This window comes from Aphis gossypii, chromosome X (assembly GCF_020184175.1).
Source record: "Aphis gossypii isolate Hap1 chromosome X, ASM2018417v2, whole genome shotgun sequence".
NCBI lineage: Eukaryota > Metazoa > Arthropoda > Insecta > Hemiptera > Aphididae > Aphis > Aphis gossypii.
The window spans coordinates 36,880,767-36,897,521 of NC_065533.1; the positions used below are offsets into that span (position 1 = coordinate 36,880,767).

Below are 16,755 nucleotides of genomic sequence, written 5' to 3' on the forward strand. Positions count from 1 at the left end.
TAAAAAATTAAAATTCAAACGCTCTTAACATAATTTATTTATTAGTTTTCTCTATAGCTAATTGAAAAAAAACTCATGGAAAATTTAGTGTTCAACTTTTTAACCTTAGATATAAATAAAAAAAATGGACAAAACGATCCGATTAAATGGGATTTCTTTGAAAAACTGCATAATACCGAAAAAGAAAATAGAGGTCTAGTGAAAGTATGTCCATCCATCACAAAAAAAAATATTAATTAAATTAATTCTAGTAGATAGATACTTAGTAGATATTTAGTAGAAGGCAGAAGCAAATATACATCATAAATAACGTTTGTATTCGGAAAAAGCACCAATTAAGATAAATATATCTTAATTTGTGGGTAAAAGCAAATACTGTATACGATTTTTTTTGATAAAATGAATAGGTACAGTTAAAGTTATTGGTTTGATGAAAATTTTATGTTTTTTTCATTTAATTGTTAAATACTATTGGTTAATACCTAGGTACTATCATAACATTTAAAACGCTACCAACATGGGTAAAATTCTTTCCAATGTGATTTATAATTTTGATATAAATATCGAGGGAGTAAAGTCATACCGCAAAAACAGTTTTTAACCATATTACGCGTCTTTACAGTGACAACACGTCATGCATGTACGTATATAGCGTCCCCTTAAACGTATAATACAAATAGATGACGCATTGTGTATTTCCACTGATAACGACTCGTGACCAGTTGTGGTAAAAAAGGTCTATGGACAAATTATCTATTTATGATAATAAATGCCTAGAAAACGGCAAGATATGCAAAAATATGCAATTAAAATTCTTGTATTTCAATTCGTTAAAACAAATTTATATGTTACTTAGACTATTCTGCAGTCATTCATAAAGAATATGCAAATACAATAAGTCCCAAACCCTAATCATAATATATTCTGAGTATTATATTCAGATAATCAGTGATTATAAATCAATTGGAAGAAAGGTTTTTGGTTCACCGTAAAATTTTTGGAAGTTTGTTTCATAATAAATACACAATAATGGAAATGTCGAATAGGTACTTAAGTAATACTATTTTAAAAACAAATAACCAATAAAATAAAACAAAATTAAGTGTTATATTATTTCTTAAATTAAAGTATTGATTGTAAATTTCGTTTAATGAAATTTAACAATAACTTTTCAAGACTTCCAATGTTTATTTTCAAACGATTATGAATCAGAAAATTTTGACGAGCTAGTACATTTTTACCTATCTACTGAACTCAAACAGTAAAAGCGGAATTGAATTTATGGAAAACAAAACTTTCACGTGTAGGAAAATCTCCACTAAATAGACTAGATGCAATTAGGATATGTAATTGTGAATTATTTCCAAATGTGTACACTTTATTACAAATATTTTGTATACTTCCGGTATCAACGGCATATTATACTAGCGGATTATATACTATTTAAAATTTTAACGAAAGGAAAAAATATAATGTATCTGGTTCTGGGGACCAGACTGAGAAATTCATATACACAAAAATCGTAGTGGAACTATTTACTAAGTCAAATGGTTGGTAATAATTTGAAATTTTGAATTTTAAAGTTAGTGTTTGAACTCTTAATACCTAACATATAATTCCTTATCACTGGACTGAACGGTATACCCATGGCTAAATAACTAGGTATGATCTCATTAAGACGCATTTGCGTTCTGGGCTGCGCACGTACTATTCTTCACGTACTATTCACGATTTGGCATGGAAAGAAATCTTAACTGGCAGTGATTTTTATCACCGTACTACGTCGGTCGGTATACCTCTTATCTATCACTGCCAGTGGCGGCCACACCTGCGTATCACAAAGTTGCGATCATACCTAGTTATTTAGCCATGGGTATACCCATTCCATGTGACATTATACAACACTGTATAAATGGTGCACCGTGCCGCCGCCCGAACGCACCAGGTAGCGCGCTCTAGCATGCGCGAGAATCGACCAGTTTTCGTCCGCCGCCCTGCGCGCTACTCAATAGACCTTGTATAGGGCCGCATTGCCATATATCATGCATTTGCGGCTTCACTGTTCAGTAGAACACATATCAGACGTCCATCTTGCTGTTCGCCATTTCAAAGGTTAGTAATATTTTTTATTAATATAAGTATGCGTTTTATTTTATAATAGTTTCGTTTGTCCATTTGGTTATCGCCTTGTCATCTTAATAAACTGTATTAAAATGGATATTACAATCAATATCTTTTCGTTTGTGATTTTAGACCTCGTGCGAACTTCGTGGTTTTTTTGTTCGACCAATTTTCATATTTTTTATTTGAGTCATACATATAAGTCAATTACTCGATTTTTCCAAAAATTATAATAATAATACAATAGCGTGACACAAGCTGTTTATGGTCAACGACCGACTTGCTGTTTTCACTTTTTTTCTGTTCATTACAAACACGTGGTTTTACTTTCCTTTGCCGTTGGATTTTTGCCCGTATTTTAGTTCGTGCTTTGTGTTCCGTCCGCTAATATACTTCTCGCGGTTCTGACGTTGTTTGGTTTACTTGTGCGGGTCCGTGTGCCGCCACTATACAATCCACGAGGTTTTACATTCACCTCAGTTATCTGTTCGTTCACCGTGTGTCACCCATTATCGGAAATTGCCACCGTTCCGGTGGGTCGGTTACGAATAAGAGAGATTCTACTGTACTATACCATTGCCGATCCAAGTATTTTTTATTATCCAATTTCTATTATCCTATCTGTCGCCTATAACCTATCAAAAACGTCGGCTTTCGTGAGAAGATAGTTTGGTGTAATCTCATTTAGTATTTCATGGCGTTCAACCTGTTAATATTGTGTCATGGTAATTTTGAGGTTATCAAAGACCGTCGGATAAATTAAATTAAAAAAAAACCAAAGACGTCTTATTTTCCTTGATATTTTATAGAATCTCACTGTGTTAAAAGGTAAACATATTTGTGATTAAACTGAAATCGAAAATATCACGTTTTCTAACAAATTATATAATAATTTTAATCAACTTCACGCTTATCAGTAATTTTATATCAATTATTCAATTGTATGCTCATTGTAATGTGCCTGGGATCTGAAAGTGTTAATGTGTTGAAACAGTGGAAATAACCGGTTTAATTTGAGAATCCACGGCTAATGAACTATTTAGTTTACATGGCTACAGGTATGGCTCATAGATTAAATAGATAATAATTCATATTATAGTTGTAAATGTGATTTAGTTTATTTTAAATTTTTTAATTTGTAACCGTTTACGTAAAATATATTTTGTCATGATCGACGACCGTTGATGATTATTGTATACTTGAGTTAAGATAATACTTAAAAAGCATGATATATCGTAACTTAAATAATGTTATAATTTATCCTAGTTAATTGGTACATTGAAAATTGTTTATGGGCTAATAGCGAGACACAAATATTATTTTAATGTAGGCCGTCGACGACAGAGAGTTTGATATTTTGTTATCTCGTCAACGTCCAATTAATATATCGTTCGAAACTGTCAGGATACTATCGTGCAGGTTGCATATAATCGTTACACTCAGAACCGGATTTACCTAACCGGATTTTTGGGGCCCCTTGACCCCAAATTATTTTTCAAATAAAATGAACAATTTTTTTTCAAAGTAGATTCAAGGTTATATACAAACATGGTCACTTTCGACGGGACGGCGGAGTGACAGTGCACTTGTAATTTGAAAGATCTTTTTTCCTAAATCACTATTGTGAAGGCCCCTCATTAGTAGAGGACCCGAAGTTATCGCCCCGGTTGCCCTCCTTTAAATCCGGCCCTGGATACACTGTATTATGATTTCTAGGCTAACATCATTAAAATATGGCCAATAGATTATTTAGAAAGTTATATTAATATAAATCGTTTTAATGGTGACACCTAATACTTTTTTTGACTATAAATTATACTTGAAAATTTAACATAAAAATAGAACCTATGTATCTATACTACATAGTATGATTGGTGCAATCAAAAAAAAAACCCCCTTAAAACATGAGAAAAATATAAGTATTTAGGTATGATAAGTAGGGTTTTTAAATTTTGTATTTGTTTTATATGAAACATTTGCTTTGGTACGTAATTACTTGATTCAAAAAAATACATTTTGTATGTGATTTCATTGTTAAGTTCTATTCTAATATATTTTGTGTATTGTTTTATCTGCATACTTATGTATTTAATGTTTGTAATTTTTATTTTTATGTAGAATAAAAAAGATATCATTATGGCTTGGTTGCAACTATTTGCAAAAGGAAATATTGAAGAAAAAGTGTTGCCTGAATCTGATTTAGACTATACTGACACAGATCATGAATATAATTCAGATCTATCACAGTCTAGTCATTATTATGATGACGATGATGAACAGAATAGAAGTTTTGTCAATACTGATCCGAACGAATATGACAAAGAAAATAAAGAATACAATGAAGTACTGTCATATTTTATTAGTTTATTATTTAATAATATATGTGTGTTGTTCCTATATGTTATTTAATTTTATAATGTTAAAATTTTATTTTATTTTTTAGTTATCAATAAAGGCTTTACATAATTCAAACACGAGTTCAGTTGATAGTATTACTTATGCAAATTCAGTGGCTGATCTAAAAGATTTAGATATGGATAAAATTAAGCCTTTTGAACATTATAAATTTAAAGATCCTTCTAATAAGTCAAATGATTTAGAAATTGCTGACTCTAAAGATAAGGTAATATTGTTATGAATATTTAAGGCTTATTATTACAGTTTTATAACTAATAATATAAGATGTAAAAAAATAGGTAAATGTAATTTTTATTTTATTTACAATATATTAATAATACAATGAGTAAACTTGATAAATATAAGGATTTTTGTTATGAAATACACATAATGACACAAAATATCCAATGATATTACTCTACTGTTAAATACAATAAGTAGCACAAAAAAAAAAATACCACATACTTTATTTGTAAATCATCAGTAGATCACACACTATACTCGTAATTTACCTGTAGATCGCATACTATATTACAGTCCATGAGTGGTTTTTAAACCAACTTTCACAAATTCATACCAGGTGTTCTAGTCAATAGCCATTTGTCTCGTAAATTTTTTTCTCTGGTACATATTCAAAAGTATGATTCTTTAGACTTAAAAATCGAAACAGTACAAAAAATAGTCTCCAAACATTACTCCACATTCATCTCAAAATTATCATCACATTCAAACCTTTTCATTTCCTAATTCTCGTGTAAATCTCTTCCTGGTAATCCAGTGCATTATTCAAAACATCAATGGTGTAGAAACTTATTCAAATAAGTACATAACAAAAATAAATTATGATGGGATGAATTTCCTTTTTCTATAATTCTGTTAGCAACAAATTTTATATTCAACATAATATGTTCTCATTATGCACATAACATAGTATGTATAATATCAATTTTTTTTGTAGATTATTAATTCCATTGATTCAAACTGTACAGTTTTGATATCTGGTGCTACAGGATGTGGAAAAAGTACTCAAGTTCCTCAGTATATTTTAGATGACTGTATGAGTAAAAAGAAATATTGTAATATTATTGTTACTCAACCTAGACGTATAGCTGCAATTTCAGTGTCCAAGCAAGTAAATAGAGAACGTTCTTGCAAAGATGGAGTCTTAGTTGGATATCAAGTTGGGCGTAAAAAAAATTATAATCCAAGCACAACAAAAATTTTATATTGCACTACAGAAATTTTGTTGTTAAAAATTATTAAAGCAAAAAGCCTTTCTGAATTTTCTCATATTATCTTAGATGAAGTTCATGAAAGAACACTTGAAATGGATTTTTTATTATTAGTTATAAAGAAGTTACAAAAGATAAACTCTCAATCAACTCGTGTAAGTATTTTTAGACTGTACAAATTTCCCACAAGAATTAACTCATTTAACATAATAAAATAATACATCATAATTATATCATTCATAGATTATTGTATGAAATTATTATGAACTATCAATAGAATATTAATATAAATATTTAAATTTTTTTTTTATAATTATTCAGGTAATACTTATGTCTGCTACAGCAGAAATTGAAAAATTAAGAGATTATTTTAGTGATTATTATGGACATCCGTTTAATAGACATCTAGCAGCATCAATAGTTTCAGTCAAAAAGCCATCCAACTATAGTGTTGATGTATTATATTTGGATGATTTATATTTATTGATACCTGCTGTAAGTATAATTATGTTATATGCAGTATAGTCAGTATTTATATTACCAAAAAAACAAATTATTAGATTTTTATTTTAGATTCTGAATATTGAATATGTTATTTCTTTTTATCTGTAATTGAAAAAATATATTGGTCTTCAACTCCCGAGGTAGCTTCTAGTAAAAAGTTTAATCTAATGGTACCGTTTTTGGTTAAAAGAGAAAATTCTCAGTCCAGAGATTTGAGACTTTTTGCCATTATGTTTATTATTATTGATTTAATAGGTACATTGAAATATTCAAAATAATTTGTTTACACACAATTTTATAGTGATAATATTGACTACTAAGTTAATAAATGACTATCTATATTATATGAAATAGTTTTATAATAATTATTACATAATATATATTGTATATATGTATAGGTAATGTGATTTGTTTTTTGTAAAAAATATTTCATTTTACTGTATTAATAATAGTAAAATACATTTTTATGTATTTCTAAATACAAACTATTAACATTCTCGAAAAACAAAAAAACAACTCTACTATTTGGTTAACTAGTAAAGAAGGTTTGATACAGACAACATTAAAGTCAATACAAAATCGATTTTTGATTCTTGTGTAAAAAATAAAAATAAAAAATATATAAACTGTTAAATTATGTTTATCTAAAATTGTAAATTATATTTCAATTTTTATATAGTAAGTTTCTCTGTTCTTTAAATTAGTGTATACAATGTAGGTATCCATTAATGTCTTTGATGTCTTAATTGCATATATGTACCTATTTAAATTTTTTTATATAATTTAGGCTCAGAGAATGGATTTAAGTAAAACTCAAATAGATGAAAATGGATATGACACAGCTGTTCAATTAGTTAAAGCATTTGATCAAATGAAAGTAGATAATGACAACAAAAAATCTGTATTGATATTCTTACCCGGTATTTACGAAATTGAAGAAATGCATAGACGTATGGAGGATTTAATGACTTTGGAGTAAAAATATTTTATTTTATTATTTATTTAATCAAGTTACTAATCAAGTAAATTTTAGAAATCATAAATGGATTCTTATACAATTACATTCATCAATAACAAGTGAAGAACAAGACAAGATTTTTATACAGGCGCCATTAAATTATCGCAAAATTATTTTGTCCACTAATATTGCTGAGAGTTCAATAACTGTACCTGATGTTTCTTTTGGTAACTAAGAATACCTATTTTTTGTATTTAAATACTTAATTTATCAAATAATTACTGATAAACAGTTTTTAATCATTTTAACAGTTAAAAAAAATTAAATTGAATGCATATTAATCATGGACATGCATGGTTTACAAATAATTAAAATAAATAATAGACTTTTATTTACTTGTTTACACATACTATTTTCATGTGTAGTATTATCTAGTATTTTAACACTAAATGTAATTAAATAAAAAACCTCTATAACTTTATTTTCAGTGATTGATTTTTGTTTAATGAAACAATTAAAAAATGAAATTAGATCCAATTATTCCATGTTAATTATGACTTGGGCATCAAAAAGTAATTGTAATCAAAGAGCTGGAAGAGTGGGTCGTGTGGCTAATGGTTGTGTTTATAGGTTGATTCCTAGAAGGATGTTTAATGTAATTGCTCTATTTAATTTTTATTTTTGTTTTCTATTTTATTTTTTATCGTTATAAATCATCTAGAAACTTGAAGATAATGAATTGCCAGAAATGAGTCGTTGTTCTCTCAGTCGCGTAGTATTAATGTCTAAATTATTGAATATGGGAACACCTGAAAAACTACTTGCAAGCGCGTTGGATGTACCATGTTTACAAAATATTATACTCACAATTCGTACTCTTCAACAGGTAATATTATGTATGAAAAGTTTAACTAATTGCTGTTTATCTATTTATAAACAACCAATAGAATAATGTGTAGAGAAATCATCCCACATTCATATGTGGTATTTGTTTAACTATGTACAATTTAGCAAATTAGTTCTAATGTTGTTCAATAACTTTTAATAGTTACCTAAGTAAATTTACTTAATTACCAAACTTAAAGATAAAAACCTAATCTATATTTTTTTTATGACGTTCTAATTTAAGTGGCTTATGGGAATTTTTAAATTGTAATATTTTATTCATGCATAACTTGCTTAAAGATTAAAAACATCATAAAAAACAAAATGTGTAATTAAAAAATAAATATATGTTAACCTGAATGCTAATAAGCTTTGTTGTTGAAGTAAATAGAAGTATGCACAAAATAAAGCAGCTGAACACAAATAGTTATAAGTATTAATATTGTATAAGTTATATCATAAAAATAAAAATGATATTTCACAGCTTAAGTTCTTTTAAGTGGTGAAAATTTGATTTCTTAGTTATGACTATAATAGCTAGGTTGTTTTCGCGCTAAACAGTTTTTGCAATGTTTTACATTTGTAAGAAGAAGGCAACACATGCTGGTGTAGCTTTCTTTTAACTGATGGATTTAAAACTTTAGAGTTTAGACCAGTGGTTTTCAAACTGGGTGCAGCAGTTTTCCCATAAATTACCGATTGCATTGAATTTTGATCTAAGAAAATAAATTAATAATTAATTCAAAACAATTTTGTTCATTTAAAAAAAAGTCAGTATGCCGTGAACAGTTTTTTAAATTTACGGTGTGCCGTGTATAATACAAGTTTTAAAACCACTGGTTTATACCATTAAAATTAGTATAGGTAATAACTGTTTTAGGTTGTAATTAATTTTAATAAAATATATTGATTTTATAGTAATTTAATTTTTTTTAGGTAGGAGCACTATTATCAACAGTAAATGGAGTAATTTCATCAGTGGATGGTGATTTAACATATATGGGAAAAGTAATGGCACATTTGCCATTAGAACCACCAATGTCAAAATTAATTTATTTTGGATATATTTTTAATATTTTAAATGAAGCGATCATAATGGGTAAATAATAGCAATGTATTTTTATGTTAATATTAGGTTCCGGATTTATATACTCTAAAAACCTCAGAAATATGCACTATAAAAGCATTTATGCTCTTATTTTGTAGGAATATACCCTATAAAATAAAAAAAGTCGGCAAGTGGGTACCGCTCTGCTGTACATTAGGGGGTGGGGTGGACTTCGGACTAGGGTATGTTAAATTTGAATGCAATGATGGGTATCATTGTATACGAAAAACGATTCTGAAAGGAGATGATTTGTCAGTTTAAAATATTTAACGTTAGATATAAATATAAACAATTTTATGAATTTTGAACTACAAAATAATTTGCAAATATTCATGATTTTGACGAGTTTTTATCAAAATTTGAACTTCAAATGATAATAAAAAAAAATTGTGCCTATGTATTCTTATAATTTTTTGTTTAAATGTTGTCGACAGACACAAAAAAAAAACACACACATCATTGTAAAATCAATACATTCACTCCGTTCAGAATCTAAAATATGAAAAAAAAAAAATGTTTTTTATTCTCATTATTTTTCATATGTTTACCAAAACTTATATTATATTTATATGTGATTCATTTTTTGTAGTATTTTGTATTTCAATATTTTAAATATAATATTTAAATTAATTAAATCGAAAGAAAATTACTCGTACTCGGATCACGACAAACACGACTTATGTATGATTCACAAAAACCTAATCAATAATAGATTACTACTTGTCCCGATAGATTTCATATAAGATAAATTTATATTAATCCAAGCTCTAGTAATTATTGATTTCGGTACTTAACACATTCATAACCACCGCATAATTTGAAGTGATTCAATATGAAATTTACTGACATTTAATATATTTCATATAAATACAGTTAATAATGCTAATACTACTATTAATTGATTGTCAGAATTTGAAACCAAGTATACAAGTCAATACATAAAAGTGTTTAAAGAATGTCACTATATTATCATGACATAATATTTATTAAAATAAACCAAATCAAATAACTCTGTTTATAATTGAAAGAATTCCATACTTAACTATTCTCGACAGGTGTTTATATTAAAAAAATCCCATATTATAATTAAATTATAAGAAGTTTCTGACTTCTTTATATATAATATATGGTCAGATTATAGGTACTTTATTATATTGTACTGTACATGAAAATTGAATTATTTTTTGATAATCAACTTAAAACCTATATTTGTTTTCAGCATGTGGTCTATCAATAAAAAGTATATTTAGTCAGCCTTTTAATCAACGTTTAGAAGCTTATACACAAAACCTAATTTGGGCTAATTATTCTTGTAGTGATCCAATTGCATATATTGGTGCATATCAAGTACTAAAAATCTTATTAACTCTACATTATACAGCGAAACTTCTATTTAATTAAGTCTCATGGGGAACAAAAATAAATTGTATTATAGAGGGATTTATTTAATAGAATTAACGCAAAACTAAAAATGAAGGACATGGTTCTTAAAAATAATTCGTTAAAAAAAAAAATTGCATTAAATGGAAGTTCGTTGTATTGCAGTTTCACTGTAGTATCATATTATATTGATTGAAGTTAAAATTTGGTAATGATTTTATTTTTTTAGAGTTGGCTTGAAAGTAAGCCAGAATTTGATCAAAATCCAAATCTTGAAAAAACATGGGCCTTGAAAAACTACATACAACTATCAGCAATGCGAGAGTTATATGATCTGATTGATGATGTATCTAATCGATTGAATAGACATTTTGGTATAATTGCAAATTCTGGCAAAATAAAATGGATTAAACCGGAAGAAAAAGATATAGCTTGCAAGGTACAAATTTAAAAAAGTTATACAATTATGTATTGGAAATTGAAAATAAACCTTTCTATTCAAGGTTATATTAGCTGGGGCATTTTATCCTAATTATTTCATACCAAAAACAAATAATGCATATATGGATGAACATGAAGTACATACAACGTTAGAAGAACACGACCCTTATCAAACAGTTTATTTTACTGGATTTCCAAAAGATCAACCTAAAGAATTATATAAAGAAGCTATTGAATCCTTATTTCCCAAAAAACTTGTTGGAAAACCAACTGCGTATTTTAATAAATCTAAGTGAGAAAACTTATATTCATTTTAATTTGAATACTTATAAAATAATATGTTTACAATTCTATCTAGGTATATTACAATTGTCGAATTCGAGTTCCTATATTATAGTACTAGATAATATTGTATTTAAATGCTAACACTGTTCATGAATACTATTATTATATAAATAATAGTTAATATTTTAAGAGTTATGTATATTTTCTTTTTGAAGATCAAAATACTTAATTTTTATTTTCAGTAAAGTGTTTGTGGAATTTCCAATGTCAAATATAAAGAATATGGCATATAATACTAATCAATATGAAGAAAAACTAAATCAATTAGTACCAGGAAATATAGCCTATGGTGTTTATGTGGCTATAAAAATGCGTACATTAAAATTTAATTTCAAAATACCATTACTGAAGTAAGTAAATTGATAAGCGTTATTAAAAGGATGTCATACATATATATATTATCTCCATCTTACATTTATACTACGTTGCAAAGTTTCGTTCAGTGGTATCAATTTTATGCTGTTAGCTTTAACATAAGAATATTTACTAATTATTAAATTTAGAGGTAATATTATTATTACTTAGGGCATCTTGTAGGCTTTTATTGATATTTTAATATTTAAGTCAGTTACAAGAATTTTAACTTTTTATTATTTTATACATAAATATAACTCACTCTAAAATTAAAATATCAATAAAGGTTTTTGTGATGCTCTGTATAATATTATTACATTAGCATAATACTGATTTCGTTGGACAACAATTAGCTATATTGTGTGTATGTAAAACACATGCAGTTGTGACGTTCTTTTAATAAAAACTAAATAGTATAAAATATTAAAATAATTATCTGCAAACGTTACAAATCTAATATATTACTAACTTTAATATCATATCAAACATTTTAACACTATTATAATGAAAAATTATTATGAGAACACTTCTCCAGGGATATATTTTTTTTGTTTTTAAGACATTGCTTTATAACAATATAACTTTATTATCACAAATATTTGATGTATTATGTAACTCTTGATTTATTTAAAATGTCAAAAATAAAAATAATTTTAAGTATACAACTAATAAATTATAATATTATAAATTGAAATGTTTGGATCACTTATCTATCATTTAATTAATGTTATTTAATAATACTTTTATTAATTATAGACCTAATGATGCAAAAAAAAAACTAAAATTGATAACTCAACAAATGGCCGCACAGAAAATAACTCCAAAGGAAGTATTACCAATTCAACGTTGTATACTTGAAGAAACTGAATTCAACAATAAAGATATTATCATAACAGTAACATATGTAAGTAACTATAAATTATAAAAATATTTTTTAAAATAGATCTATTTTAAGTTATTGTAACTTTGTAGTCACAAAATTAAACAAATAGGGGAAAAAAGTATTATTTTAGATTCTAATTGCATCAATAAAATATATATTGGTGGTTTTTGTGATTTTATTTCTTAACATAAAATCATTCTTTTAAGTTAATGCAATTTTAATTTTTTAAAAAGTAACAGTAATATACCTAACATATAAAAATGCTGCAAGGTATAATTATATATTTTTATTTATTACAGTTTGAATCTGTAGATCGTTTTTGGGCTCAGCTTCTGGATGAAAAACATAATAATATATTATTTAAATTATGGGAGCTTGTTAATAATGAAATAAGTCTCATAGAAACTAATCCAGACAATTTAGTGATAGATGATATTTATATTGTGATGTATCAAGAAGAAAAATATAGAGGAAAATTAATGGAGTTCCCTCGTGGTCCTAAAAAAGAATACAAAGTAATGTATTATTTTTATCTTAATATACATCAGAGGTTTCCAAACTATGGTATGTGCGTAACACCGGTAGTATGTAAAAAACAACATGAAAGTAATAAAAATATCTAATATTATTATAAATTGAATTTTATATTTTGTATAAATATTATTTTATTATTATGTTTGTACATTATTATTATCTCAAATTACAAAAATACAATATTAAACAAAAAGCCCATCACACATCAATTGATTTAGGTATAGATTTGTTGATAATTATTAAGTCATTAATTGTCGACACTCATCGCTCACAGACTTAGATAATTTCTATAATTTCTTCTAACTTTTACTCCGCTATCATTTTGATATAAATGTGTGCAAATATTGAACAGTTCTATTTTTAATTATTAGTGGTACACTACATATTTTTTAATGTACATGAGTGGTATGCAAAAAAATAATTTAGGAACTACCTCTGTTGTATATTATCCATGTACCAATAGGTAAAATAAATTTTTTTTTTCAGTTTTTATTGATTGATTTTGGAGAATCCGTTCAATTGTGCAATGAAGACATATTTAACATTAAAGACGAATATATAAAAAAACAGGTTTATAGTTTTCCAACTTTAGCTTTCCAATGTAAAATTGCAAAAATACATTCACCTATAAATAGACAATTGAATGATGATTGGTCTGAAGAAACTAATATGTATATTGTTGGTAAACTATTAAAAAACGCAAAAGGAACGGTAAGTTTGATTACCATTTTAATTCTAATGAAAGTAAATTACTCATTTAATGAGTTATGATAACAATAACATTAACATTTTGAAACCATACATTTTTTGTGATTGTGATGTTATTAGAAATCTTAACTAAATCTATCCCCTATGTGATTAATAATTATGTTTTTTTTCTACACCTTATTATAGGATTTATTAAAAGTTACTACTCATAAAAATATAATTACATAATTTAAACTCAATTATTTTTTCGTGATATTTAATTTTATTGACTATTGATAAATTAGAAAATCAAATGTTTGATTAAACTTCGTACTTAGTTCAATTAGATATATTGTGTTTGTTTAAAAGAAAAATGTATTTATTTTTTTAACTAATTCATAAACAACAAACCAAAACATATTAATAAGAAGTAAAAGTACCTAATATTATATATTTTAGAGCAAATGTTCCCAAACTGCAAGTTGCGATTATGTTCATAATGGATTTCATTGATTTTTGAAATATTTTTATAATATAAAACATTTAAAATTAAATTAAGTACTATAATATATTTTGTAAAAAATAAAAGATATTTTAAGTATAAATACATGTATTAAATTCAAATAAATGTTATAAAATATTTCTGTGTTACTATATTGTTAATCGATGTTCAAATGTAGTTTAATCATTGACCTGTGACAATTTTTTTATGTTTAAGATATATTCTATAGTTGATGGTGTTGTGTCATTTGAAGATCTAACCTTCATAAATGAAGAAGAAAACATTTCAATTTCAGAATACTTAATTAACAACAAATTAGCTATTCGTTCTGAAGAGTCTTTTGCTTCAAAGGTATTAATAATAAATACCTAATATATATTATCAATATATTTGATGAGTCTAAAAATTATTGATTATACTTATTATGGATCACAACATTTTTGATAATTTGAAATTTCTGCAACCTTAATAAAAAATAGTTTAACTTTACATTTTTATTTTTAGAAAGATCATGAAAAACGATTAAAGATTGTAGGATGTGTTAACAATGAGATGCATCAGAAATCTAATGCTGTATGCCTTAACATAAAAAGTCCTACAAAAGAAGAGTCATATACAATTGTAAGTTTTAATAAATATATTTTACTCGTAGTCATTTAATTAGAACTTATAATTATAATAAAATAACCATTGTATTTGTAATAGTTTACAATTTTTTTTTAATAAATTATTATAAATTCACTATATGATACTAAATATTTTCATAATTGATTTTATTTAGCTTTATAAATTTAATTATTTTAATATAATTTGTATAATATGATTTATCACTATTAATTAAATCTAAAATAATTTTTTATTCTTATTCATGTTCAATGAGTTATGCACCTAATTTTTTATAACTGTCAATTTTGATTTTGTAACTTATAATTGAATTGAATTTATGATAGTTGAATAATAATGAAATGATTAATGATACATATGTACATATTTATACATTATACACATATACTTTTTAATTTAGCACAATTTAAAAGGGCCTATAAGTCCACTTGAAATGTCAGTAAATGGAATAAGTCGTAATAGTACTTCTAAAAATGTAAAAATAGAATGTAAATCCGTTAATTCTGTTTTATTGGATACTGACCCTAAGGATTATCATGAGAGGCAAGCATAATACAATCTTCCTAATTCTACATACCTATATTATTAACAATAATTATTGGTATTATTTTTATTTAAATTTTTATTTTTCACTAGATTGTTTGTTGCTGGAAATCTATGTTTAAATGAAAGTAATAAATTAACTCTTTGGGATACAACTATGATGCCAAATATCCCTGGAATGCCATCATTTATCTGTCTGATGTTCTCGCCGTGCGTGGAAATCAGGTATACTTTTTTAAAAATTAAAATAATTGTTTATGTACTATATTCATATTCCACTTTGTTCTTAGATACAATTCTTCTTATACTAAAATGATTGGAGCCATTTGTGGTTTAGGTTATCACCCAGAAACTGGTAAGCCATTGTTCGAAGAAAATGATATTGAGATTACCTTTGATACTGTTATTGATCTTAATCTTTTGAAAAAGGTAAATAAATAACCGCGGTGTTTTATGTTTAATACCTTGTAGCTGTTTAAAATGGTTTTTATTTTCTATTAGATAAATATTATAAGAATGCTGTTGAACAGATGCGTTAATCCAGAGGACGAAGAAGGTCCTGGTGATATTTTTCAAATACAGCATAGCTTACAACTATCTTTAAAAGAGTATGTACATACCTAATATTAAGTTTTTTTATTTTATTACAATTTTCTGTACTCATCTCTAAACATTGTTTAATGAAGAATATTCAGCCAACCTACAAAGTTTAAAGGGCCAGAATGCTACACAAGAAAATATATGTGGTCAGAAATTCAAAAATTAAGATTGCTGTCACCATACCAAGAAAATAGCTCAGTTAATCACCCGATGGCTGGTTCTGATGTTTATAAATTGATTTGGGGCACTATTTTATCACAAAAAATGTCTGCTTCCGAGTGTAAAAAATTAATGTTTAAACTAAGCAAAATCAAAAGATTAGAAGAATTGTATGTTTAAAAATAATATAAAAATAGTATACAATATTATAATAAAATTACAAATTGTAATCATTTTTTTCTTCTAGCTTTAGTTACTCCAAATATACCAGCGCACGTTGTTCAGAACAACTTAACTGTCCATTATGTGAATTGGAGTTTACTAATGAGCTATCCGTTATTATGCATTTTGACAATTACCAGCATATTGAACGTTATAAACTAGCTAGAGAAGAATTATATTTGCACTATACGGGACCATTTCAAGATATTAATGACTTGTAAACTAATCTATTTTAATATTATTGTTTTTTAATGTATAATACAATTTTAAGATCAA

General features: G+C 26.2%; 1 protein-coding gene across 1 annotated transcript; it reads left to right on the top strand.

The window, feature by feature from the left end:
* Positions 1 to 1,220: 1,220 nt before the first annotated feature.
* Positions 1,221 to 16,754, top strand: LOC114132962 (probable ATP-dependent RNA helicase spindle-E). The gene is made up of 25 exons (XM_050208049.1): positions 1,221 to 2,112; positions 4,240 to 4,464; positions 4,565 to 4,744; positions 5,477 to 5,905; positions 6,072 to 6,245; positions 7,042 to 7,229; positions 7,288 to 7,439; positions 7,701 to 7,867; positions 7,934 to 8,098; positions 9,034 to 9,196; positions 10,425 to 10,552; positions 10,815 to 11,024; positions 11,089 to 11,318; positions 11,554 to 11,721; positions 12,482 to 12,629; positions 12,908 to 13,123; positions 13,629 to 13,853; positions 14,548 to 14,682; positions 14,836 to 14,952; positions 15,356 to 15,498; positions 15,592 to 15,723; positions 15,789 to 15,927; positions 16,000 to 16,106; positions 16,185 to 16,427; positions 16,505 to 16,754. Exons 2-25 carry the CDS (start codon positions 4,258 to 4,260, stop codon positions 16,698 to 16,700), a joined length of 4,362 nt encoding a protein of 1,453 aa, XP_050064006.1. The 5' UTR covers positions 1,221 to 2,112; positions 4,240 to 4,257; the 3' UTR covers positions 16,701 to 16,754.
* The last annotated feature ends 1 nt before the right edge of the window (position 16,755 follows it).